At 64.5% G+C, this 26,069-nt stretch overlaps 1 protein-coding gene and 1 long non-coding RNA gene across 3 annotated transcripts in view; one reads left to right on the top strand and one right to left on the bottom strand.

Annotated features, from left to right (window-relative positions):
• Positions 1-14,252: 14,252 nt before the first annotated feature.
• Positions 14,253-25,910, bottom strand: LOC129399129 (uncharacterized). Its single transcript, XR_008626950.1, has 3 exons — positions 23,928-25,910; positions 19,614-19,772; positions 14,253-14,538 (listed from the first exon to the last, which is right to left on the bottom strand). It is a non-coding gene; the product is annotated as an uncharacterized LOC129399129 (long non-coding RNA).
• Positions 23,178-26,069, top strand: part of TMTC1 (transmembrane O-mannosyltransferase targeting cadherins 1) — a 37,979-nt gene continuing 35,087 nt past the window's right edge. For both annotated transcript variants that reach the window (XM_055118269.1, XM_055118268.1), the window contains exon 1: positions 23,178-23,447. In XM_055118269.1, the coding sequence (XP_054974244.1) occupies positions 23,191-23,447 (257 nt within the window). In that variant the 5' untranslated portion in view covers positions 23,178-23,190. The remainder of the gene's footprint in view (positions 23,448-26,069) is intronic.

The following is a 26,069-nucleotide window of genomic DNA, read 5'->3' as shown; positions in this document are numbered from 1 at the left end:
ACCGAGGGCAGGCCGGGCTGTGGCAGGTTCCGAGGAGACAGACGCTGGCGGGGGCTGGCCGGTCACTGCGGGTCAGGGAGGAAGTGAGCAGCGACTCTGGGAGGCCGGGCAGAGGAGAGCTGCTGGCCAGGGGACTCCCCAAGGGCTCCAGCGCGGGGGGCCGGGTGCGTGCGCTGGCACAGCCTCCCCCTCGGTCTCCCGACCACAGCGGGAGGCTGGAGCCGTGCCTTGCCCAGCAGGCTCCCGACCGCGGCCGTGAGAGCGGCACCGAGCGGTGGGCAGGCGGTGCTGACCACGCCCTCCGGTCACTCTCGCCCTGGGAAAGGGCCGGAAGCTGTGAGCCGCGAGCAGACAGGGGGACGGCCGTGGGACTCGGGCCTTTGCTCACAGACGACGGGGACGGCAGGTCACGGGCACGCAGAGCCCCGGGCGCAGTCTGGCGCCATGCGGGCAGCGGGGCACGCCCACGTGGCTGCCGGGCCCCGCACGATCCGGCCGTGTGAGCTGGACTCAGGCCCCCGAGGAGGCTGAGGGGCCCTGACCCCCCAGTGAAAGCAACGGGGAGCTGGGGACCCACGCCTGTTTCACTCTGCACGCTTCCTGCGCTGAGTTGGGACCTTCTCGCCACATCGCCTGCGCGTCTGGCTCAGCCGTCTGCGAGGTGCCACACGTCCATCTCAGGGGAAACACGTCTTTCATTTCACGTCTTTCATTCTAAGAAATAAAAAACAGGGGCTGGAGCGATAGCACAGCGGGGAGGGTGTTTGCCTTGCACGCGGCCAACCCGGGTTCTAATCCCAACATCCCATATGGTCCCCTGAGCACCGCCAGGGGTAATTCCTGAGTGAAGAGCCAGGAGTAACCCCTGAGCATCGCCGGGTGTGACCCAAAAACCAAAAAAAAAAAGAAATAAAAAACAGTCCCTGGTTTCCCGAGCACCGAGTCTATTCGGCCTCCGTCTCTGAGGACTGTCCCTCGCTGCGTCCCTGCGGGGGGTGGTCACTGTGGGGCAGGAGGCTTCCTCGGGACGAGGGTGCTGCATTTCCGTGGCCGCGTCTCTGGGAAACGCTCGGCTCCTGAGGGTGATGCACGCCAGCGCCACCGCCTCAGCTCGTGCGCTGCTCGGGAAGGACGTCGTTTGTGCGTGATTTATGGCCCCGGACTGCGGCCAGCTCCGGCCTTCTGGATGGCAGAGTGGGAGCGACCTGGTGTTCACCTCACAGAACCACGCGGGGAGCCCCCACCGAGACGCAGGGCAACCCGGGTTCAATGCCCAGCACCCCACAGGGCCCCCTGAGCCCCACCAGGAGTGATCTCTGAGCACAGAGCCAGGAGTAACCCCTGACCCAGAGAAGAAGTGAAAGGAGAAAAGAAGAAGCTCGGGCTGGTCCAGGCTCCCCGGGTGCATCAGCAGCTCCCCACACGGCTGCCGGGAGTCCCCGGGGAGCCGGCGAGAGCACCTAACACAGAGGCACTCGGGGGCTCAGGCAGCTTCCCGCCGGTTCTGGGTATAGACGGCCTTTCCCGCGCCCGTCACCTCGGCGCCTGGGTGTCCTCACTGCCTGTGTGTGTGTGTGTGTGTGTGTGTGTGTGTGTGTGTGTGTGTGTGTGTGTGTGAGGAGCCCTCCTGCAGGAGACGCGACCCTAAGGGCACCACGGGCAGCTGTGGCGGCCCCGACCCCGTCTGTTTGGGGGCACACCCGGCCGTGCGCACGGCTGACTCGGCCCTGCACCCAGGGAGCACCCCTGAGTGCTCGGGGACCCTGGGAAGTGCAGGCGTCAGGCCCAGGCCTGAGTGTGCCAGGCAAGGGCCGTGGCCGCTGACCCCCCCTGTGGCCTCATCTTTGTGCGCAGGACTCGGTCCCGTTCTCCTGAGTGTGTGTTGCTGGGCGGGTCACGCCTTCCCCGACACCACGCACAGTCCTTCAGAGCCTCGTTCCCGGGGCTCTGACTGTGGCCGCTTCCTCCCGGGAGACTCCCAGGAACACGCGCTAGTGTGTGTGTGTGTGTGTGTGTGTGTGTGTGTGTGTGTGTGTGTGTGTGTGTGTGTGTGTGATTGTAAACATGGTTTTGTTTTCTAAACTTTTTTAGCAAACTGGCGCCTGGGCCCTTGGCGCCCACTCGGCTGCTCGGTGGCTCCTCCTCCCCCTCCCCCGCCTGCTCAGGCCTCGGCCCCCCCCTTCCCCCCCGCCCCCCCCCCCCCCCCGGCCTGATTCCACCTGGGGCTGAGCACATCCAGGGGCCCTCTCCGGAGGAGGTGGGCCTGGCGCCCTCCCGCCGGCTCTCAGTGCAGGCTGCCCCGGGCTCTGTGCCCCCCCCCCCCCACTCGCTCCCTTGGATAGTTACACACTTGCAATCAGCCGGTTCCAAGTTCCCTCGAAGTTACTATTTTTATGGGGCTTTTTTGGTGGAGGCGGAGGCGCGGGCCACACCCAGCGGTGCTCAGGGCTATTTCCGGGCTCTCTGCTCAGGAATGACCCCCGGTGACACTTGGGTGGAGCGGGACGTGGAGCCAGAGTGGCCGTCGGAGGGAAGCGCTTGGCGTCCGCCCGTCCCTCTGCTCCACACTTGCCGCTTCTGAAGGTCCAAACCACTCGAGCCACCCCCGGAGCTGGTTTCAGTGTCTCTGCTTATCTCGGCGTTCCTCTTCTCCACTGCTCGTTTGTTGGTTTGGGTTTTGGTTTTGGTTTTGGCTTTTTGGGCCACAGCCGGCGAGGCACAGGGGTCACTCCTGACTCCGCACTCGGGAGTCACTCCTGGTGGTGCTCAGGGGGCCCTGTGGGATGTCAGGGACTGAACACGGGTGGGCCCTGTGCGGGGCACACGCCTCCCCGCGGTGCCGTCACTCCAGCCCCCTGCTGACAGCCTGTGGGACGGGAGCCCTGGAGAGACGGAGCTCTTCGCTGTTGGAGCAGGAGCGGTGCTGTGGCGCTGAGCCGCTGGGCGGCAGGTCTGGCCCCAGTGTGCCCGGGCTGACTGGGCAGCTCCGCCTGGCACAGACTTGGGGCCGTGGGCAGAAAACCGAGTCTCAAACCCCGCGGGGCCTCAGTCAGTGCAGCCGAAGGCTGCGGGGCTGCGGGAGCCCGGGGGCTGCGGGCCGGAGCGCAGAGGGGCCCGTCTCAGCGCGGGGGAGGCTGGTTGCAGCGTCGGAGGGGGCGGGGCCTGGCCGGCCAGAACCCCCGTTAGCAGCACACGAACCCCCGTGGGCCAAGACCCTTCGCTCACCGTCCCGCCTTCCCGGGACCAGCTGTCGCACACAAAACCTCTGCCACGGCCGCCGGCCCACTGCTCTCGGGACACCGTCGCCAGGCGGGTCTCACCCACCGTGGACGGCAGAGCCGGTCACGGAAGGGAAACTGCCGTCAGCCCAGCTCAGGGCGCCCCCGGGGAAGGACAGGCACAGTGCAGCCGCGCAGCGCGGCCGGGAAGCCCGGGAGAGGCAGACAGGCCCGGGAAGGCTCTGGGCACTGCGCTGAGGGCCCCCCCCACCCCGTCCCCGGTGGGCCCTGAGCCCCCACGGGGACCCTTTCTCGCCTTTGCCCCCCGCCCTGGTCTCCCAGCTCCTGATTCTGCAGCCTGAGCTTCCGGGAGACGGGCGCATCCTCAGTTTCCCCTCTGAAGTGTGGCCGAACTCCCACACGACTCGGCCCGAGACTGACCCTGCCGGGCCTCACCCTGAGCTTCTGCCCACTCAGCTGCCCGGGTGGCCCAGGCTGGAGGCGTAGGGGCTGGAAACGTCTCTTGTTGCTGTTTGTTCAATGCCAACTTTCACCGGTGAGCTACATCTGGGCAAGGGTCCCTGTCTCACGGTGTCGATGACGGTGACTTTAGTGTCTTGACCCCAGAATGAATTCCGCTTTCCCTGAGCCGTTGGGCCTCTGTGTCAGCCTTTGTCTTCTCCTTCTCCAGCTACCTCAGAGCCATCTGGTGAGCTGCTGTCTCCGTACCCATTGAAATCAGGGACAAACGAGTCACGTGCAAGCCGAGCTCAGGGTCACGGGCTCAGGGTCTGTGGGGACTCCTCGGCCCCGCGTCCCTGCCCCCAGCCCATCCACCGCGAAGTCCAACCCCTGCCAGCTCCTTCCTGGAAGTGGCCCTGTGTGAATTCAAGTGTGTGCCGAGTCCAGTGGTTCTGACCCGCCTCCCCGGGTTCCCCAGCAGGGCGCACAGAGACGGGCTCACGGACAGACGGTAGAACTGGCCTGTTTAATCCTAAAGCCCAGTAGCCTTTGCACAAAACCCGAGGGGGCTCGAGGCAGGGGACGGCACGCAGCTGTGCTCCATCACTTACACAGGGGAAGGTTTGGACGGAGGCGATTCTCCTGGGTGGATTAACCCGAGCAGACGCTGTCTCCCAGGGACGTCTACACTGCTTTTCTCTTTCCTTGCTGCTAGTACATATCGAACAATTAAACTTACTTCTTCTTAATATTCGCAGTTACGTGGATAAGAACAGTAAGAGATGTAGATTCCAGAACTGAGCTAGCTGAGGGGCTGGAGCAATAGCACAGCGGGTAGGGCTTTTGCCTTGCACGCGGCCGACCCAGGTTTGATTCCCAGCATCCCATATGGTCCCCTGAGCACCGCCAGGGGTAATTCCTGAGTGCAGAGCCAGGAGTAACCCCTGTGCATCGCCAGGTGTGACCCAAAAAGAAAAAAAAAACAAAACAAAAAAACTGGGCTAGCTGAGTCCTGGAGAGCAAGCAGGGCTTTTACCGTAAGTCCCAGAGCAAGTGCTCAGGTCAGGTTAGTTTCTCTACCCCTGGGCTCCTGTTTCTAGAGCCACAACAACTGGCTCAAGACCGTGCTTTGTGCTTTCTAGGCTGTCCCACTTGGATGCCGGGGTTGGTTTGCTGCTCCCCTTCCATCCAGAGACCCCTCCGTGGAATCCTGCCTCTTGGGGTGTCAGGAACTACAGCAGCCGAAGCCTGAGTCAAGTACTTATGACGATGCCCAGAAGCAGACACATTTCAGAGTCAATCAACTCCCAAGTACTAGGAGCCCAGTATTAACAGTCTCTTTTTTTTTTTTCTGCTTTTTGGGTCATACTTGGCAATGCACAGGGGTCACTCCTGGCTCTGCACTCAGGAATTACTCCTGGCGGTGCTCAGGGGACCCTATGGGATGCTGGGAATCGAACCCGGGTCGGCCGAGTACAAGGCAAATGCCCTCCCCACTGTGCTATTGCTCTAGCCCCATTAACGGTCTTTCTGTGTTTAAGCAAAGAACATCGCTCTGTAGTAAGACGTGGAAAGGTTATAGGGAAAACAGAAAATCAGGAAATTCGCCACGGACGCGAAGTCTGGGATCACCAGAAGGTCTGACTTCACTAGTTACCAAGCCTGGCTCGGGGGTTTAGTAGCTAACGATGAGAGGTCAAGCATGGGGAAGGTTAAAGATAAACTCAGGGGGTTAGGGTGCTCGAAAGAGCACTGTGGCTTCTCTGGGGGAAGGAGGAGGGGCCATTCACTGAAGTACTCGGGGTCGATCTCCTACACCCTGACGGGGCTAGTGAGACCAACCAGAACCACAGTCGCTCCTGTGACTCCACCTCAGAAAGGGCGGATCTTGCAGCTGCTCTCAACAGCCCGAGACAGTGACGCTTACTGGGCCAACCTGAGTCCACGGGAGCAAACACACTGGCCGATTAGAGGCTCACATTCGCCACCGCGAGGCCCCTCCGTGGCCCATGTGAGCCCTCCTGTCCGACCCCCTCTCTGGGGTGACCTCCGTTCTGTGGTCAGTCTCAGAGTTTGTTTTTATCGGCGTGGACACTGCCCAGTGCCCTGCGTGTTTCCTTAGAGACTGGAGGTGAAGAGATCACCCAGTGCCTTTTTCCCTCTGATTTTCTTGACAGTTCTATCATTGTAGCAAAGGCACAATTTCATCTTTTTAACAATCAAGTAATATTCCACAGTGCGTATGCATCGTATCTTTTTATCCATTTATGAAGTTGAGGGAGTAGAGTCCCCGCAAGGGAGGTGTGGGTCACGGGGATGGTTTGGGTTACGGTGCAGACCCCAGGAGGGAGATGGAAGTTATGTGGAGTTCCTGTGGAGAACGCTTTGGTGATGGATGTCTGGCAACTCTCCACGATAAAGCCAACGGGGTGGACATCTTCACGCTCTGGCCTGGGTGGAGGTCAGTCACAGAGAGTGAGACGGGCCACCACAGAGAGTGAGACAGGCCACCACAGAGAGTGAGACAGGGCCACCACAGAGAGTGAGACAGGGCCACCACAGAGAGTGAGACAGGGCCACCACAGGGAGTGAGACAGGGCCACCACAGAGAGTGAGACAGGGCCACCACAGGGAATGAGACAGGGCCACCACAGAGAGTGAGACAGGGCCACCACAGGGAGTGAGACAGGGCCACCACAGGGAATGAGACAGGGCCACCACAGGGAGTGAGACAGGGCCGCCTGAGCAGCCCTGGACGAGCTCGCAGACTGACCGTTTACCCAGTACGATCGCTGTTCCCGCTGGGCTCCCAGTGCTGGCCGCTGTGTGAGGTGACGGGAGAGAGCAGGGGACCTCGAGGGATCGCACGGACACGGGTGGGTTGCGGTGAGCGCTGGGCACGCACAGCGCAGGCGGCAGGCACCTGCAGGCACGAGGGGGACAGTTTCCTGTTCTGTTCCTGCCAGTTTCCCTCCTTATCTGAAGGCCCTGGACTGGGTGACTCTGGTCTTTCCCGGGCTCCGTTTGCTACCCCCCGACTATTCGACTCTGGCTGGGTGTCCGCTGGCTGCCCCGTGACATTCTGAAGAGCCTTAGACTGCCTCCTCCGGGGCGTCTGCCAAGCTTGGGTTATCGTGGGGGGGTCCCTGCAGAGCCCCCTCAGCGGCGGGGTCTCACCGAGGGAAGAGCCTCCCAGGAGAGGGTCTCCTGCACGGGGACAGCCCTGCGGGAAGGGGACAGGCAGAGGGACGCGGGCAAGGCACCCGGGCCTTCCTCGCTGCAGGGCTCAGGCAGGACAGGATCGGCCTGGCACCTTCCGCTGCTTTCAGTGAGGTAAGAGAGTTTTTATTTAAATGAATTTAAGGAACTTAAGAAAGAGCCTTTGGGGTGCATTAGTATATGATATATTGAAAAGACCTTTGACTTAACAAAAATTCTAAATAAAAAAGAAAAAATGTAGCACTGTTGCACAGTCGTCCCATTGCTCATCAATTTGCTCGAGCGGGCACCAGTAACATCTCCATGTGAGACTTGTTGTTACTGTTTTTGGCATATCGAATACACCACGGGTAGCTTGATAGGCTCTGCCGTGCAGGCAGGATACTCTGGGTAGCTTGCTGGGCTCCCCGAGAGGGACAGAAGAATCGAACCCGGTCAACCGCGAGCAAGGCAAACGTTCTACCTGCTGTGCTATCGCTCCAGCCCAAACACTTAAAATCTCAAAATGACAAATATGGGACATTTTCAGAATTTTAACGTACCATTTCATTGAATGTTGGGTTCCGAGTCTTTCGTGAAATTTTGGTTTTTACGTTTGGATGTTTCATGGGGATCTGGAAGCAGGTGTGTGTTGACATGTGGGTTTGGGTCAGCGCCATCTTCAGCACGTGAGGGGAGCGGACGAGGGAAATACACGCTCCAGAGAGCCGGCCTCGCGGACGGGCAGATGGGACACACCCCTCACTCTGAGGGGAGCGTGCCCGTGTCGCGGGAGAGAGACGCCAGGGGGTGACTGCTTTCCCCGCCCAGCACCCGTCTCATCTCGGGGCCTCCTGCCGCGCCCCGTGTGCGGCTCCCTGAGCCCCACCTCCAAGCCCGGCCTTGCGCGGGAAGTCTCCCCGCTGTCGGGAGGGGAGAGAGACGCACGGGACGTGCACCGAGGGAGCCACCAGCGAGACTGTCGAGTCTCCAGAGGAACCAGAGGCGCAGGCTGACTCGACACGGGGCCGACGGGCCCCAGGACTCCCTCTGGAAGCGGGAGGCCGGGAGGGGGCGGGGCCAGGAGGGGGAGGCGGTCCCCACTCACCTCGGGAGAGGAGAAGCCCCTGCAGTGGGGCAGAGCTCGGGGGCAGCATCTGCCTCACTGGCCCCCTCAGACGCCGAGTCCCCCCGACCCGCCGCGCACCAGGGGACGCGGGACCAGCTACGGGAGCGTTCCCGGCCCGCCGTGTTGAAGGGACAATTCAAACCCGGCCGCTGACCCCTCCCACACCGCTCGCTCACGGACCCTGTGAGAAGGGGCCCTGTGCACCCCCCTCCCCCCGGCTGCCCTGGGGTGCCGACACTCCCACCCGGAGGCAGAGAGCACTGGGGGACGAGCCGGAGGGGACACGAGTGGACACCCCGCCCCACCTCGGCTTGCTGGCAGGAGAGGCCGTGAGAGGCACGGGCACGGGTGGCCCTGCGGAAACAGGGGCTGGGTCCCACCCAGAGCCCGGACGGGCAGGGAAGCAAACGGACCCCCAGGCGCTCTAAGTTAGGAGCCTTCAACCTGCGTCTGTGGCCTCTTGAGAGCCTGCAGACATCCCAGTCGGGCCCTGACTCGGAGCCGGGGGTGACACAGTGACGGGAGCTGGAGGAGCCGCCTCGGTGCAGAGGGGAGGCACACGGGCGCCACCCTGGCCGCGGGCCTGCAAGCACGCGGCTTTGATGCTGCGGGCTCCCCCTGAGCACCGTCTCCGCGGCCTTTCAGTAAGGACCACGTCATGTGTTAGACATTATTTCACAATGTCCTGTGGCCGGTCGCTTGCGTTTCTTTCTGTTGTTTGTGGGAACAAAGATCTCTGTGTGTCTGACCTCTAGAATGGGCTTAACCTGGTCCTCTCTGGACACGTCCCCAGCAGGGGTTCTGGACCCAAAGGTGAGATGGACATTACACGCTTCTTCCACGGGGACCCAGTCAGTCTGAGTCCGTCTCGGCAGCGGCCCCCGGGCCTTGGGGCGTGCTGATGCCCAGGGCGGGCGAGTGGGCAGGAGGGGCTGCAGCGTGCCGCGAGACGTGCTGTGCTCTCCCCGTCCCCGACAGAGCAGCTGGGCCGGGGCTGAGGCGGCGCCTCCTCTTGGCTTCCCTCTGCCGGTGTTTGGCGTTTCCTCCCGAAGGCGGCGTTTCTCTCGCTTAAACCGTCACAGTTTGCTATCGATCAGCCGCGCCAGCTGCCGCCAAAGTCTTGGCTTCGTGCAGGAGCAACACTTGCCGGGTGCCAGCTGCGCGGTCCCTGTGCCCGCCTGTCCCCGCGCGTGGGCCTGAGGACCGTCTCCCACAGCCACAAGTCTCTCGGGCCCGGGTGACACGCCTGAGCAGGGGCCACAGCAGGAAGTGAGCGGCCACCGGGGGCCGGAGAGCACAGTGGGCACTCGGCCAGGGAGGAGGGAGCAGGAGGAGGGACCGAGGGGTCTCCGAGGGGCGTCTCTGCAGTGGGGCCCGGGGGGTCGTGTCGCAAACAAACAGAGCGAGCCCTACTTCCCGTTGCTTGTCTGACCCCCGAGGCTGCCGGGGCAGCGCTGCTCACCAGGCTTCCCGGCCGGCACACTCCCGGGCAGGGGCGGCTGAATCCAGCACAGCAGGGACCCCCTCCCCGGACCCCGCAGCAGGACGCCCCTCCTGCAGCTTCCCACGAGGACCCTGAGCCTCTCGGGTTCCCGAGCCCCGAGGCCTCACTGCCCGGGCGTCCCTGTCTCAGCACGTGTGACCCACAGGCCCCCGTCACGGGTGTTGGGACACGCGGGAGAGCCAAGCACCTGGAGCCCCAGTCCCAGCGGGGCTGGGCGTGGACACACGCTCCGGGGAGTCGCAGCTCAAGCCACGGCAGCTCTCAGTTCCCCGAGTCCTCGGGGCTGCGTGAGAGGCGGAAGACAGGGCTGCAAGGGTGGCTCCGAGCACTGTTCACCGGCTTGAAGATGCCTCTCAATGGGGGTCCCCGGTGCAGTCGAGTCGATGGTGGGACCCGGCCCCTCCCTCTCTGCAGCGCCCCGCTGGCTGGCCGGTGGGCTCGTGCGTGCTGCTGGATGTTACCCATGATGCACTGGTTCCGCAGGAGCACTGCTGGGGGAGCATTTTCAGGTCTCCCTGAAATGGCCTTTCCTGCAGTGGCGTGCCACAGGCTGCGGGCGCCAGGCTGGAGGAGGTGTGTATCCGCCGGCCCTTGGTGGGTGCCACCGTCACTCCCGTTCGACTAACGCTGGCTTGCAGGCCTAGGACCTGCCTGTACACGCATCCCGCCCCAGCACAGGGCACGACACGGTCTCTGTGCCCGGCCCGGCCAGGCGGCCCGGGTGTAGGGTTCCGTGAGGGATCGTGGCCTTCCTACCCTGGTCCCGGCTGCACCGCAAAGCCAGGCCGGGCCGATGGCGGCAGTGATTCTGGCCATCTCGCATCGTGCTCGCTGGGCTGGGCAGGCAGCTCCTCACTCTCACCCCACACGCTGGCAGGCGGGCGCCCGCGGTGCTGCTTCCGCGAGGGAGTCCTGGGGCGGGAGAGGCCGCTCCGGGCTGGCTGGGGGTGGCCTCCGGCCGGGCGCCTGCTCAGAGGGGCGCGTGCACGTGGCAGTGGGCCCCGAGCAGCCGTCCGTGTCCCGGCCTTCCCGGGCGTCCCTGGTGGAGGCGCCTTGGGGGGGCTGGGCGGGGGGCGCAGGGACCGGCCGGCCCTGGGCCTGCAGAGAAGGGCCCGGCCAGAGAAGCCCCTGCAGGACCCACCTGCTGCCCTCCGCGTCGGCCCGAGTCTGAGCAATCTCGGGCGGCAGGTGGGAGTCCCCTCAGGAGGCTGGCAGCCCCGGGCCCGCTCCCGGCTGGGGTCCCCGCAGCCCCACGGGGGTCTCTGTGTACCTTGTGTCCACGGCCCTCACGGTGAGAGGCCCACCCCGCCTGCACGGCGGCTCCCGCCCTGCCCAGGGTCAGCCCCACGCCTGGGCTCCAGCTGAGCAGCTGCCGGACAGTCTGGGACAGTCACACCTGCACAGTGCCCTCGTGCCCCTGCGGTGCCCGGCACCCCGGCCCAGACCCCCGCGCATCCCCGCGGGCACGTCCTTGTGCCCGCTGTGTGACCACTGTGTGGTGTTTGTCGCCCAAGCTGCAGGGTCCACGCACCCCTACGGGCTCCCACTGCCGTGCTTCCCTGGCTCGGCCCACACAGGGGTCCCGACAGGACCCTCAGACACGTGGCCTTCACACGGCGGCCGTGCTTCACAGGAAGTGCCCGGAAGGCTCCCAGGAAGCGTGTCACCGCCGTGAGTGGGGTGACGGGGCGCCCCCTTGGCCTGACCCGGGGGGGGGGCGTTCACACGTGTCCATGGCAGTGGGAAGGCGGTGGCCACTTGGGGGCTGCGCCCAAGGAACCGCGGCTCCAGAGCTGGTGGTGATAGGCGTTTCCACGACAAAGCCCGTCTACAAACGGCTGAAAGCCACAGTTCCTGGACAGGCCCAAGGCAGGGGGAGGGATGCGTGGTAACAGGAACCGCGGGATCTCCCCGAGACCCTCCGCCGTGGCTCCCGTCCCCAGGGCTCCTGGGGAAATCGCACCGTCCACTCTCCTCGCTCTGGAGTCAGCCGCTCTGGCGTGTGCGGGACTCGGGACGTCACGGAAGGGAAGTGGGGCGCGGGGCGGTCCGGCCGGCTCTGTCACAAGGACGCTGACCTCACAGCTCACATTCTGTGCGTAGAGAGACCTTCTGCAGCCCCGGAAGGACCCCCCCCCCCCCACCGGGGGGATATTCATGGTTTTAGAGACTGACTTTGAAGCAAGGGCAGGGAGGACTGGGCCCCTGGCGGAAGCGTGCACAGGCAGGGGGGCAGTCAGGAGAGAGGAGGGACCTCATGGCAAGGGCGGTTGACAGTGACTGCTCTGGACAGGCACTGGGTGCGAAAGGAGGTAAAGGGATGTGCAGGACAGCGGTCAGGGCCTGTGCGGCGAATCACAATACCCAGAGGGGCGGGGGGTGGGGGGGAGAGAGAGATAGAGATAGAGAGAGAGAGAGAGAGAGAGAGAGAGAGAGAGAGAAGGGAGGAGAGAAGAGAAGGACAGAGAGGAAGAGAGAGGAGAGAGAGGGAGAGAGAGAGGGAGGAAGAGGGAGGGAGAGAGAGAAAAGAAGGGAGGAGAGAAGGACAGAGAGGAAGAGAGAGAGGAGACAGAGGGGGAGAGAGAGGAAGAGAGGGAGAGAGAGAGGGAGAGGGAGGAAGAGAGAGAGGGAAAGAAGGAGAGAGAGAGAAAGAAGGGAGGAGAGAAGAGAAGGACAGAGAGGAAGAGAGAGAGGAGAGAGGGGGGAGAGAGAGGGAGAGGGAGGGAGAGAGAGAGGGAAAGAAGGAGAGAGAGTGAGAGAGAGAAAGAAGGGAGGAGAGAAGAGAAGGACAGAGAGGAAGAGAGAGAGGAAAGAGAGGGGGAGAGAGAGAGGGAGAGGGGGAGAGGGAGGAAGAGGCAGGGAGAGAGAGGGGGAAAGAAGGAGAGAGAGGGAGAGAGAGAAAGAAGGGAGGAGAGAAGAGAAGGACAGAGAGGAAGAGAGAGGAGAGAGAGAGGGGGAGAGAAAGGGTAGAGAGGGGGAGAGAGAGAGGAGAGAGGGATAGGGAGGAAGAGGCAGGGAGAGAGAGGGGGAAAGAAGGAGAGAGAGGGAGAGAGAGAAGAGAAAAGAGACTGTCATAGGGGCGCCTGAGGTAGGGACGGGGCTGGTGGCAGGAGGGAGACTGGGCACTGTTGGTGGCACTGGTGAAGGGACAGGTATTGGCCCATCCTGGGACTGAGACATGACATGAGCAACTTCATGACTGTGTCTCACAGAGATTCATCTGAAAGAAAGTTGGAAACCCAAACCCTGACTCCGGCTGGAGACAGCCCCACGGCCTGACCCGTGCGCTAGTGCAGACACGCAGGAGGCCCCGTCCAACCCCGGGCACCGCACGGCCCCCGGGCACCTCTGGGAGCCCCGAGCAGGGCCAGAAGCAGCCCCTGCGCGTGCCGCCGTGCCCAGCGGGAACCTGAGGGAATGAGGAAAGGAAAGGGGCTACTCCCCAGCCACCCGGCCATGAACCCTGCGCTGAGTGCGGGGTGAGGACCAGTGGGACTTGGTCAGGTGTAGCAGCGGGGAAGTGCTGTGTGTGTGTGCATGTATGTACATGTGTGTGTATGTGCGCGTGCACATCTGTTTGTTGTGTGCATGCGTGTGTGCATGTATGTAAATGTGTATGCATGTGTGTGCACATATATGCGTGTGTGCACTGTGCATGTGTGTGCATGTGTGCATATGTGTGTGAATGTGTGTGTGCACGTGTGCGTGTGTGTGCACATGTGTGAATGTGCATTATGTGCATGTGCATGTGTGCGCATGTGTGCATGTGCACGTGTGTGCATGTGCTTGTGCATGTGTGTGTGCGTATGCATATGTGTGTGCGTGCATGTGTGTACATGTGTGTGTATGTGCGTGTGCACATCTGTTTGTTGTGTGCATGCGTGTGTGCATGTATGTAAATGTGTATGCATGTGTGTGCACGTATATGCGTGTGTGCACTGTGCATGTGTGCATATGTATGTGCATGTGTGTGCACATGTGTGCGTGTGCACGTGTGTGCATGTGCATGCACACGTGTGTGTGCTTGTGCATATGTGTGTGTGCGTATGCATGTGTGTGTGTGTGTGTGTGTGTATGTGTGTTTGGAAACGGTGAGTGGGTGGGCGGCATCTTGGGCCCCCGAAGGAGTGAGGGCTGAGGCAGAGCACGAGACTGGGGCTGTGTGTGTGCTATCGTCACCTGCAGGTTGTGGTAAGTGACCCACACGAGGACTGTAGTGGTGCTGCCTCTGGTGGCCGCAGAGAGCGAGAGAGAATGAGACCGTGGGAAATGTTCGGCCGTGCTGCCATGTGGGAGGGCCGGTCGATAGAGGGCGAGGAGTGTCAGAGGCAGTTGTTCAGGGAGACGTAAGGGAGACCCTGGGAGGTCTGTGCTGTGGTGGCAAGTTGCCTGCCTGCCAGAGGCGTGTTGTTAGGGGCCGTGACCTCTGCAGCGCCAGTGGGTTGGATATACAAGGGGGGAGTTTCGTGTGCAAAGGTTAGAATAATTTCAAATAGGAGCCATCACGTTCTTGCTTATGACGTTCGTCTTTAAAAGGGCAAATGAGGGGCTGGAGCGATAGCACAGCAGGTAGAGCATTTGCCTTGCATGCGGCCGACCCGGGTTCGATCCCCAGCATCCCATATGGTCCCCTGCGCACCGCCAGGGGTAATTCCTGAGTGCAGAGCCAGGAGTAACCCCTGTGCATTGCCGGGTGTGACCCAAAAAGCAAAAAAAAAAAAAAAAAAAAAAAAAGGGCAAATGAAGGAGACCCTGTAAGTTGGAAAGTGTGTTTCTGCGACTCAGCTCTGTAGATGTGTTTGGGGGGCTTTCGCCCACTGGTGCTCGGGGTCACTCCTGGGGGTCTGTGGGGCTCTGAGGGGTGCAGGGCTGGGCCCCGGGCCAGCCACTCGAGAGGGGGCGCCCTCCCCGGGGTCCTTCTCCGTCGCCGTATCTCCGGTCTTGGCTCCAACCACGCTCAGCCTGTCTGAGCTGCGTAAACATTGCTCCGGAGAGCACCGATTCACAGGCACGCGCTGAGCAGAGTCCTGTCACAATACAGAAATGTTTGTCAACACGGGCGCTGCTCTCCCCGACGCGCTGCCTCCCGCGTCCTGACTCGCAGCCGCAGCCCATCTGCCGCCGAGGGGCTGTGGGGACGCCCGGGACCCGCCCCCAGCTGCCATGTCCCCTCGGCCCATCAGCCCCATGGCCTGTCTGCCATCAGGTCTCTGGCCTCTGGCGGCCTCCCCCGGACAGGCGGGACGGAGCAGCCCTGAGGGGAGCTCCCGGCCTCCCCTGCTCCCCCCACAGGCGGTGGGCGGGTGGACGCTCGGGCTGGCGGCTCTGGCCTCAGTTCCCGCACACCCCGGGCACCAACCTCATCCCCACCTGGGCCGTCTCTGCAGCACCCCACTGCGGGGGCCCGTCCCTGACCCCTCCTGTCCCCTGTCCGTCCCTGACCCCTCCTGTCCCCTGTCCGTCCCTGACCCCTCCTGTCCCCTGTCCATCCCTGACCCCTCCTGTCCTCTCTCCATCCCTGAGCCCTCCTGTCCCCTGTCCGTCCCTGACCCCTCCTGTCCCCTGTCCGTCCCTGACCCCTCCTGTCCCCTGTCCGTCCCTGACCCCTCCTGCCCTCTGTCCATCCCTGACCCCTCCTGTCCCCTGTCCGTCCCTGAGCCCTCCTGTCCCCTGTCCGTCCCTGACCCCTCCTGTCCCCTGTCCGTCCCTGACCCCTCCTGTCCCCTGTCCGTCCCTGACCCCTCCTGTCCCCTGTCCGTCCCTGAGCCCTCCTGTCCCCTGTCCATCCCTGACCCCTCCTGTCCCCTGTCCGTCCCTGACCCCTCCTGTCCCCTGTCCATCCCTGACCCCTCCTGTCCCCTGTCCGTCCCTGACCCCTCCTGTCCCCTGTCCGTCCCTGACCCCTCCTGTCCCCTGTCCGTCCCTGAGCCCTCCTGTCCCCTGTCCGTCCCTGAGCCCTCCTGTCCCCTGTCCGTCCCTGACCCCTCCTGTCCCCTGTCCATCCCTGACCCCTCCTGTCCCCTGTCCGTCCCTGACCCCTCCTGTCCCCTGTCCGTCCCTGAGCCCTCCTGTCCCCTGTCCGTCCCTGAGCCCTCCTGTCCCCTGTCCATCCCTGACCCCTCCTGTCCCCTGTCCGTCCCTGACCCCTCCTGTCCCCTGTCCGTCCCTGACCCCGCCCCGCTCTGTCCATCCCCTGTGTATACACAAAAAGGGGGGCACACTGGACACAGGGCAGCGGGGCTCTATCTCTCCCGCCGCCCGCGTTCGGTAGTCTCCAGCCGCTTCCCCCACCCCGGGGAGGTTGATGGCGATGACGAGGCAGGCGAAGGAAGGAACGGAGCCAGGCTGGTTGGTCTCAGTCGCAGTTTATTCCAACCTCCTCTCTATACACTCCCGTCTCTCTCTCTCTGCTTCTCCCTCCCCCATGCTACTTCATTCTCCTTCTCCTCTGGGTCTGGATCTCGATCTGGCTTCTCCAGATCTGGCCCTGGGACTTGCCCCCCAGCCCACTCTTTCAGCCTAGTTAAATCCCCCAGCACGAGGGGTTGGGATTTACACACAGGTGTGGTCACAATCAATAGGGGTGAAGTTCTTAACAGAGTCTGGTTAGGGGGAAAAACTGATTAACTGGTTGGGGAAGAGAGCACAGAAGTGGTTACAGATAGACAAAGGAATGGGAGTGACTCAGGAGCACTTTGATGGGTGTGACCCGATAAACCTAACCTCCTTGTGGCAAGGGGAACAGGACATACCAATGTTGTCTTAAAATGTTTAGAGATTATTACCAGATAAACCCAAACTCTTTGTGGCAAGGGAGAAAGGACAAACCAAAGATATCCTACAATCCCTGACCCCGCCCAGCTCTGTCCATCCCTGACCCCTCCTGTCCTCTGTCCATCCCTGACCCCTCCTGTCCTCTGTCCATCCCTGACCCCTCCTGTCCTCTGTCCATCCCTGACCCCTCCTGTCCTCTGTCCATCCCTGACCCTGCCCGGCTCTGCCCGCAGGGAGTATCCATGCCACCGATGCAGGCAGACAGAGGGAAGCTCCCATCCTTTGAGGCGGCCAAATGGCTCTGTATCAGTTTCCTGGTAACGCCAGGGAAGTGTGGAACATTCCCTACGCAGTGACTGATACTCTTACGTGGCTAAAGGGTGAGCGTGGGGGGAATCATTCGAGCTGTCTTAAATGGCAAGTTGATCCTGGCCCTCACGCACCCAAAGATCTGGGTCAGTCATCGAGATCAAGCGGGTTCCCAGTCTGTGTGCGAACTGGACGGTGGCTGGCCAGCTAAGTGCAGGCAGGCTGGCGGGCATGTCTGATGGATGGCGCAGGGGTGGATGGACGGAGGGACAGGTGGAGGCTGAGAAGGGCGGAAGGTGGAGGGAGAGGTGGAGGGAGGGAGGGAAGGAGGGTGGGGCCGGGTGGAGGGGAGGAAGTCGGTGGAGCACTTGTGCCATGTGGATGGTGGACGGGAGTGGGGGCTCGGGGCTGGACGGCTGCGTGTGGCCGAGTCTGTACGGGAGAGGTGAGAGGCAGAGGGGACATGACCGAGCGGGGGGCTGGGACCCCGGCGCCTCCTGCCACGCTGCCCTGTGTTCCCTGCTACAGCGGGTGCCCGTGGCTGAGCCAGCGACGCCCCAGGAGATGCCCCTGAGACGCCCTGTGCCCACTCTCCGCCTTCAGCCCCGGCAGGGCAGCGGGGCCAGAGAAGCTACCCGTCCTCCACCCTGCCCTGGGGGCAGCCCCCAGGGGCTCTGAGGGCCCCGGGGCCTCCGCCCGGCCAGCAGGCACCGTGGGTGCCCAGTCCTGCCTTTCTAGCCGCCTCATGACCCCACCCAAGGCGTCTCAGCCAGGACGCCCCACCTGCGCCTGCTTCTTACCGAAGTCTCGTGGATCTGGACTATTTTTGCAAACCAGGGAAAATTCTTATGGAGACTCTAAAAAGTACCTTAGACCAGCGTCAAGACTCGTCAGCAAAGCGTTGCTTCAGACGAGAGAGAAGTTTAGAAATGGTATTGGATAGAGCAGGGACGAAGGCGTGTGTGCGTGTATGCACGTATGTGCATGTAGTACAGAGCAGAGGTGAAGGCGTGTGTGCATGTGTGTACGTGTTGTATAGAGCAGAGACAAGGGTGTGTGTGCACACGTGTGTGTTATACAGAGCACAGATGATGGTGTATGCATATGTATGTGTGTTGTCTGCATGCGCATGAGGTGTGTGCAAACATTGTGCGTACATTTCCACGTGTGTTGTGTGCACATGCATGGTGTGTTGCATGTGATTTGTATACATGTGTTGTGTATGCATGTGGTATCTGAGTGTGTGCATGTGTGCACACATTGTGTGTGAGCACTGAATGTGTGAACCTGTGGTGTGTCTGTATGTATGCATGTGAGTGTGGTATGTGTGCCCACGTGTGTGGTATGTATATGTGTCTGCATATATGCGTGTGGTCTATGTTCCTCAGGATGTGTGTGTGGTATGTGTGGCTATATGCATGTGTGGTATGCATGTGTTTCTCTGTATGTGCACGTAGTGTGTGCGTGCATGGTGTGAGCATTTTCCTCAGTCTGTGTGCATGCCTGATGGGCATGTGTTTGCGTGTGTTTGCATGGCGTGTGCGTGTGTTTGTGTGTGCATGTGTGGTGTGTGCATGCATGTGCATGCAGATGTGTGCCGGGAGAGAGCCCCGTGGCGCCTACGGTCACGCATCCAGGCTCCTGGTCACAGACGGTTTGGGGTTTCCCGAGGCGGGCCCCAGGCCCCAGGGGTTTCCAGAGGCGTGGTGGGCGGGTGCTGGGGGTCTGCCGGCTGCCCCCAATCACCGCTGGAAACTTCACTGGGACAGGATGAAGAGGGGAGTCGATGCGGGGTGAGTGGGGGCATCCATCACCCCAGCTGGCCGCGGCCCCCAGGAGCCCCAGCGAGCAGGCAGGGTGAGGCGGGGCGGGCACTCCCGTGTGCCCGCGCGAGGCAGGCGTCAGATGATCCAAACAACAGCCTCCACCACCCAAAATTCCTTGGCTGCCTCGTCCGCAGGAATGCGGCCAAAAATAAAATCCCAGACAGCTTTCGTTTCCCATCAGCGGCACGGGGCCTCGGGAGGGGCTGGCAGATGGGAAAGTGGGCCTAGGAGAGCTCGGGGAGGGGGGAGGGGGAGGGGGAAGGGGGTGAAGGGGGGAGGGAAGGGGAGAGGGCACAGGGGAGGGCAGGAGGAGAGGGTGGGGGGAGGGGAGGGGAGAGGGCAGGGGGGAGGGGAAAGGGGATGAGGGGGGAGGGAAGGGGAGAGGGCACGGGGGAGGGGCAGGAGGAGAGGGTGGGGGGAGGGGAGAAGGAAGAAGGGGAGGGGCAGGAGGAGAGGGCAGGGGGGAGGGGAGGGGAGAGGGCAGGGGGAGGGGGAAGGGGATGAGGGGGGAGGGAAGGGGAGAGGGCAGGGGGAGGGCGAGCAGGAGGGGTGGCCCTGGCGGGGGCTGCTCTGGCCTGCACTGCAGGGCCCTCGTAGCTGCCCTCCTGGCACGGCCACCGTTTGCTCTGTCCACTCTCCCTGCTGACCCTCGCACCAGCTGTGGCCTGTAAGTGGAGCTGTGGCCCAGGGTCCGCCATGAGGGGCAGGATTTGAGGAAATGCACATAGACGCCGCAGAGGTGGAGCTGGCGTGTGGCCTGGAACATGGACACGACGTCATGGATGCCCCGGCCCAGCGTCACGCGCTTCATTCATTGTCTCTGGAGCACCTTAGCTGAGCCCCGGCAGCCCACAGCCTGGGCCCTGCGCTCGGTTCCGGAGACCCTCCCTCCCTCCCCTCCTCTCTCCCTCCCCCTCCCTACCCCCTTCCCTCCCTCCCTTCCCCTCCTCTCTCTCCTTGTCCCCTCCCTCCCCACCTTCCTCCCTCCCGCCCTCCTGCCTTCCTCCCGCCCTCCCCACACTCCCCCTCTCTTCCCTCCCTCTCCTCCCTCCCCTTCCCTCCCCCTCTGCCTGCCTCCATTCCCCTTCCCTCCCACCCTCCCTTTCAGATTTCAACTTTAATTACTGGTGAGTGAACCAAGCAGAAAGTCATCTCAGTGCGCCTGGAAACATCTCTAGCATCTCTGCTTTAACCTGACAGGGAGCATTCCCGGTGGAAGCAGGGTCGGGCACTGTCCCCCGGGACCCTCCTGCTGGCACGTGGCCAGTCCGGGGCTTGTGGATGGGCTGTCGGTGCCGATGACCTGCTGAGTGTCTGGGACCCCCGAGTTCCTGGCACAGACTCCCTGGAAACTGCCGGGGAAAACCCCAGAAACTCGGGGTCCTGGATGCAGCTCGGAGCCTTGGGGGCTGCTCGCCCAGGGCCCCCCACAGTAGCCACGCCCGCCTGCTGCAGCCCGGGCCCCCCCGCACAAGCCACTCTCTTAGACCAGGGACCCGCGTGCACCCCAGGCCCCACCCGCAGGACCCCAGGACGGAGAGTGAACCCCAGTGGCCAGGCCCCACGCAGACTGAGAATGACCCCGAGGGGCCTGGCTGGCCCGGCTGCTCTGGGCACTGGGTGCGTGGGGCCATGGGGCGCCTCCTGTGCGGAACAAACTGGAGGAGCATGAGAGGCCGAGAGCCGCAGGCGGGGGGCCCCCCGGGGACCCTCGCACGGCCGGGAAGCACAGGGACCGTGCAGAGAGCGAGCGGCCTTACGGCCTGTGTAGGTCAGATGCAAAGTGAGGCACAAAATCAAAATTCTATTCCCACGAAAACACTGTCCCGCTGTTTCAGGCAACCCCCAGCACCTTCTGCTTCCACACGAGAACACACATGGCGGCTGACGGGCAGACACGGGACAGACACGGGGCAGACATGGCAGACATAGGCAGACACGGGACAGACGTGGGGCAGACACGGGGTAGACATGGGGCAGACATGGCAGACATGGGGCAGACATGGGACAGACATGGGGCAGACACGGGCAGACACAGGCGGACACGGGACAGGCAGGGGACAGACACGGGGCAGACACAGGACAGACATGGGGCAGACACGGGCAGACACGGGGGACAGACATGGGGAAGACATGGGACAGACATGGGGCAGACACGGGACAGACATGGGGAAGACATGGGACAGACGTGGGGCAGACACGGGGTAAACATGGCAGACATGGGGCAGACATGGGACAGACATGGGGCAGACACAGGACAGACGTGGGGCAGACACGGGGTAGACATGGGGCAGACATGGCAGACATGGGGCAGACATGGGACAGACACGGGACAGACATGGGGCTGATACGGGGCAGACACAGGGCAGACACGGGTAGACACGAGCGGACACGGGGCAAACAGGGGCAGACATGGGCAGACACAGGACAGACACGGGGCAGACATGGGGCAGACATGGGGCAGACATGGGGCAGACATGGGCAGACACGGGGCAGACATGGGCAGATACAGGCGGGCACGGGACAGGCACGGGACAGGCAGGGGACAGGCACGGGACAGACATGGCAGGCACGGGGCAGAAGCGGCAGAGGCGGGGCGGCAGGAGCCGTGCGTGGTCGCTGCCCCCTGGTGCAGTCCCCGAGGGGGCCCGGCTGGGGGTGGCCCTGCTGCTTCCCTCGGAGCGGGCCCCCTGCTGCCCCAACTCGGGTCTGGCCTGGCCCTGGGGCGCCTGGCCCTGTGACCGCCCTCGGAGTAGCTGTGTCCACTGTCTTGGTGGCCCCAGGCCCCCGGTTTAAAGCACGTTCTTCAGGAGCAAAGGCTCGCTGAGCACCAGACACCCACGCTCATTTCCACAGGGATCATCCGCCTCTTCCCAGGCTGCCTGCGGACGGCCAGGCCGGGGGTGTGTCCTGGGCTGCTGAGGAGGTGCCCGCCAGGGACACCTGCGGGGGGCTGCGGCTTCACTGGAGGCCCCGCAGAGGACCCGGGGTCATTTGTTCCAGCTGCTCCGAGGCCCAGGGAGCCTTAGGAGGTGCCGGGGGCTGCTCCCAGCCTTCCGGAACAGTCCGGGGCGGGTGACAGGGCCCAGCCCCACGTCCTCCGGGCCCCTCCATTAGGCACAAGGACTGTCTGTCCCCAACAGAGGCGGGGGGCGCTGAGGCCGGGCCGACACCACGGGCAGGGGCGCGGCTGTCCCGAGATCGGCCCCACCCTAAGGGGTCACCCCCAGCCTGTCCACACACTGAGCCCAACTGGGGAACAGCTCGTGCCCCCGGGGCCCGGCGTGTGACCTGCTCTGGGTCCCCCGAGTCCCGGGCTGCTCCGTCCCCCCCCCAGAAGCGCACTGGGGAAGGGCCGGCGAGAGGCCGCCCTAGCGGGAGGGGGACGGGGGCAGCTCCCCCTCCACCCTCCACCCAGGCCGTTTCCCTGGCGTTACCCTGGTGTCACCGGGCAGCCCTACACCGGGACCAGCCCCAGGCGGGTGCTGCCGGGTCAGGCAGGCGGGCCTTTCCTGTCCCCCGGGTCCCGCAGCCTCTGCGCTCTCTGTCTGCGGACATGTACCACCTGAACCTGCTTCTGGGCCCTTGTGCTCTTTCTCTCCATGACCCAAAGCCCGCGGCTTAGAGGGGGACCGGCCGGCAGGTGCGTCTCCACGTTCCCGCCTGCAAATATCAGGTTCCTGATACCCGAGCGGGCACCTGATCCCGCCGACAGGCCTGAAAGAGGTACAGAGTTTCCAGCGCTGAAACCAGAGCCCGGGGCCTGCTACCCGCTTACCGGGCTGGCCATGGCAGTCACTGGGTGAGGGGGTGAGGGGCGAGGAGGAAACTTCCAGAAAGACGGACCAGAAGGAGCAAGGGCAGAGCAGCGTTCACCCGCTATTTTAGCAGTTACTAATTTTACCGCTCACATTCCCAAGGGACCACGGGACAGGGCGGGAAGAGAGGAATGTCCCCCTCGCTGTCTCCTGGGAGGGGAGAGAAGCTGCCCTGCTCCCCCTCCCGCGGGTCTGGGGACTCCATGGGACTGACCCCAGCCCCCTCGCCCTGCACTTGTCCCGGGTGCTGAAAAGCAGGGGGAGGAGGGAAGGAGGTGGGTGCGGGGCGGGCGCGCGGGGGCGTCCCCAGGAACAGATCCCGAGCCACCTGCTGCGTCCTGGACCGGAGCGGGGAGGTTCTCAGCACGAGCAGGGGGCGTCCCGGACCCGTGTGTGTGTGTGTGTGTGTGTGGGGGGGGCGCATCTCTAGCCGGTGCGGGGAATGTCCCTAGCCCGTGCGTGCGGGGGCCCTTCCTAGCCCGATGGGGCGGGGGGTGTGTCCCTAGCCCGAGCGGGCCATCCTGGTACTAGCGGTGGGCTCCGTGCTCGCGGGGGTCGTTCGAGGCCCGTTTTGCGGGGCATCCCGGGCTGAGCGGGGGAGGGGCGCGTCCCAACCCCGGGCATCCCAGGCTAAGCGAGGGTCGTTCCTAGTCTGTTTAGGGGGCGTCCCTCGCCCGTGCGGGGAGTGTCCCTAGCCCGTTTGGGGGGCGTTCCTAGCCTGAGCGGGGGTCGGTCCTAGCCAGTGCGGGGAGTGTCCCTAGCCCGCTTGGGGGTTGTTCCTAGCCCGTTTGGGGGGCGTCCCCAGCCCGAGCCGGCCGTCCCGGGCCGAGCGGGGCTCCGCGCGCGGGGGCGGGCGGGCATGCGCGGACGCGGGGGGCGGCGCGGCGGCGGGTGGGCGGGCGCGGGGCGGGCGCGGGGCGGGCGCCGGCCGGGCAGACGCGGGCGCGGCGCGATGGGGCCGGGCGCGCGGCGGGGCGCGCTGCGGGCCGGGGCGGCGGCGCTGCTGGCCGGGGCCAGCTGCCTGTGCTACGGCCGCTCGCTGCGGGGCGAGTTCGTGCACGACGACGTCTGGGCCATCGTCAACAACCCCGACGTGCGGCCGGGCGGCGCGGCCCGCGGCAGCCTCTTCGCCAACGACTTCTGGGGCCGGGGCATGGCCGACAGCGGCAGCCACAAGTCCTACCGGCCGCTGTGCGTGCTCACCTTCCGGTGCGTGCGGCGGGCGCGGGGCGCGGGGCGCGCGGGGACCTTGGGGCGCGCGGAGGATGCGGGGCGCGCGGGGAACGCGGGACTCGGGGCGCGCAGGGGGCGCGGGGCGCGGGGATGCGGAGCGCGGGGATGCGGGGCTCGGGCGCGGGAGATGCGGAGCGCGGGGATGCGGGGATGCGGGGCTCGGGAGAGCGGGGACCTTAGGGCGCGCGGGGGATGCGGAGCGCGGGGATGCGGGGCTCGGGCGCGCGGGGCTTGGGGCTTGGGGCTCGGGGCCCGGGCCGGGGCGGGAGTGCTGCGGCCCTGCGCACCCCGGCCGCGCTGGGGACCTGTCCCGCGGGGGGCGGCTGTGCGGAGGGGAGCGGCCGTGCCGGGCCCCGCGGGCGGGGGCGGAGGGTCGGAGGCGCCGCGCGGGACCCGCGGGACCGTGATTCAGCGTTTCTGGGGGAGCCGGGCAGGGCGCGGGAAGTGCCGCCTCACCTCACCGGCGCCGCTGTCATTCGCCTCCGCGTCTGGAGTGCCGGTGGCCGCCGGCTCGCGCCGGCCCTGGCGTGGGCATCCCCGCGGGCGCCCCCAGCCCCTCCGGGAAAGTTCCCGGCGCGGAGCCCTCTGCGGGAGTGACGCCGCGCTCCCGCGGGGCTCGGCTGCCGGTTCCCCTTGCCCATGCGGAGGTGGATGCGCGCCAGCTCACGGCGGGGGGCGTGGTTCGCTCAGGGTGCAGGGGGGTGAAGGCCAGGACCAGGACCTGATGCGGGAGGGGAGAGGAGTGCGTGATATGGACTTCTAGAACGTTTTCTCACCCCTGCGGGACCTGGCAGGGACCGGACGACCGGGTGCGGGGGGAGGAGGTGGGGACACAGCTCTGAGCCTTGGGCTCAGAGATTGATCTCTTGGGCTACTCCCAGCGTCATCCCCCCAGGGTAGAGTCTGCTCTGGAGAGGAAGAGGAAGGAGGAAGGAGCCCTGGGAGGGGAGGGACGGAGTCCTTCCAGGACAGGGTCAGGGCTCCCGGGGCCCAGGTGTGTGGGTCTGGCCAGCGGCTTTGCCATCAGCTGGCTTCTTCCATTCGCTGCTGAGACCCCTGACAGATCCTCTCCCACCTTACTTTGGAGCGTGGGAATACCCGGGGGTGGCCGGGAGCTGGGGTACCACGTGTGTGGTGGGTCACTGAAGAGGCCGCCGGGACCCCCTGGTCTGGGCCCCCCACTCCTGCCCAGCCCCTGTGTGATCTCAGCCGTACCAGCTGAGCCTTCTCGGTGGGGGCTGGGAGGAGGGGCGGGGGGGGATATTAAGAGAAAATATCTTTTCTCTTAAACTCTCTGTCACGCCCAGCCGTGCTGTGCGCCTGGGCCCAGGGCCGAAAGACAGGGCCCTCTGCTTGCCTGGCGCACACTCACCCCCCCGACGCACGCCTCATCCCTGCAGCCGGGACTGCCGGCCACCGGAGGCGTCTCCTGCCCCTCGGGCCAGGGGGCTCAGCTCTGGGGGTCGGCAGAGTGTCCGGGTACGGGCCTGGGACAGTGGGGTCTGGAGTTTCCGGACCTGGGAGCGAGGAGGAGCGGGTTGGGCCTGTGGCTGCAGGAGGCAGGCACAGGCCAGAGCAGGGGGGGCTCTGGCGGGGAGGGTCGGGGCTGTGGGGGTGGCAGGGAGCCACGCCTCAGGAGGCGAGTGCAGGGGCTGCCTGAGCCAGCCCAGCCTGGACACTGACCCCCGGCCTGGCCCCGGCTCCCTGGGGCCGGCTTCCGGCCGGACCCTCACCCCAGCGCGGTAGGTGCCGCCCTGACCCGCCTTGTTTCACGCTGGGAACCAGACCCCAGATGCTGGAACTGGCAGGGCCAGAGTTCCCCGTCTCTGCCCCCCTCCCGGGAGAGCTTCCCCCGGAGAAAGCCCTTCGAGTTGCTGAGCTGGAGCCCTCGGGTCGGTAAAGGTCTGCCCCGCTGGTCCCGATGGCGACTGGGTCGGTACCGCCCAGAGTGTTGCCGTCCCGGCACTCGCTGTCCGCAGCAGCTCTCGGCCCGCCCGGCTGTGGGCCCCCCGGCCCCGGGCTCTTTCTCTTGCGTTTCTCGTGCTCTCTGGCACCCTGCACCAGGCCTGCTCACCCGGGGCTGGTCCCCGCAGTGCTGGGTCTTGTCTGTCCGCTTCTGCGCAGTGCAGGGCCCCGAGGGGCACCGTCCGGCTCGCACCCTGGCTCGCACTGGGCTCTCTGCATCAGCCCGCGCTGCCGTCATGGCTCTGGACCTCCGCCCTCGCCCTCGCTGCCTTCCAGACTCTGCCAGTCCCCCGCTGCCAGCTTTCACACACTCCCGAGTTTATTTTCCACTCAGGGGGCGGGGCCTGGTCTCGTGACTGCACGGGACTCCCCGTTCCCGGCGCCAGTGGTGGAACAGACTTGCCTTTCCTGTCGCCTGTTCTGCGTTTGTCAGTGCTGGTTGGGCCGTGCGCATGGACGCAAGTGTGGGCCCCCCCTTCCTCCCTCCCTCCCCTCCCCCCTCCCCTCCCCTCCCCCCTCTTTGGCACCACACCTGGCAGTGCTCAGAGCTTAGTCCTGGCTTTGTGCTCAGGGATCTCTCCTGGCAGTGCTACAGAGTCATCACGTATGTGATGCCGTGGGTGGAACCCAGGT

This window comes from Sorex araneus, chromosome 10, assembly GCF_027595985.1.
Source record: "Sorex araneus isolate mSorAra2 chromosome 10, mSorAra2.pri, whole genome shotgun sequence".
Classification (NCBI taxonomy): Eukaryota; Metazoa; Chordata; class Mammalia; order Eulipotyphla; family Soricidae; genus Sorex; species Sorex araneus.
Note: the sequence above shows the minus strand (reverse complement) of the source record. Positions and strands in the feature narration are given on the sequence as shown.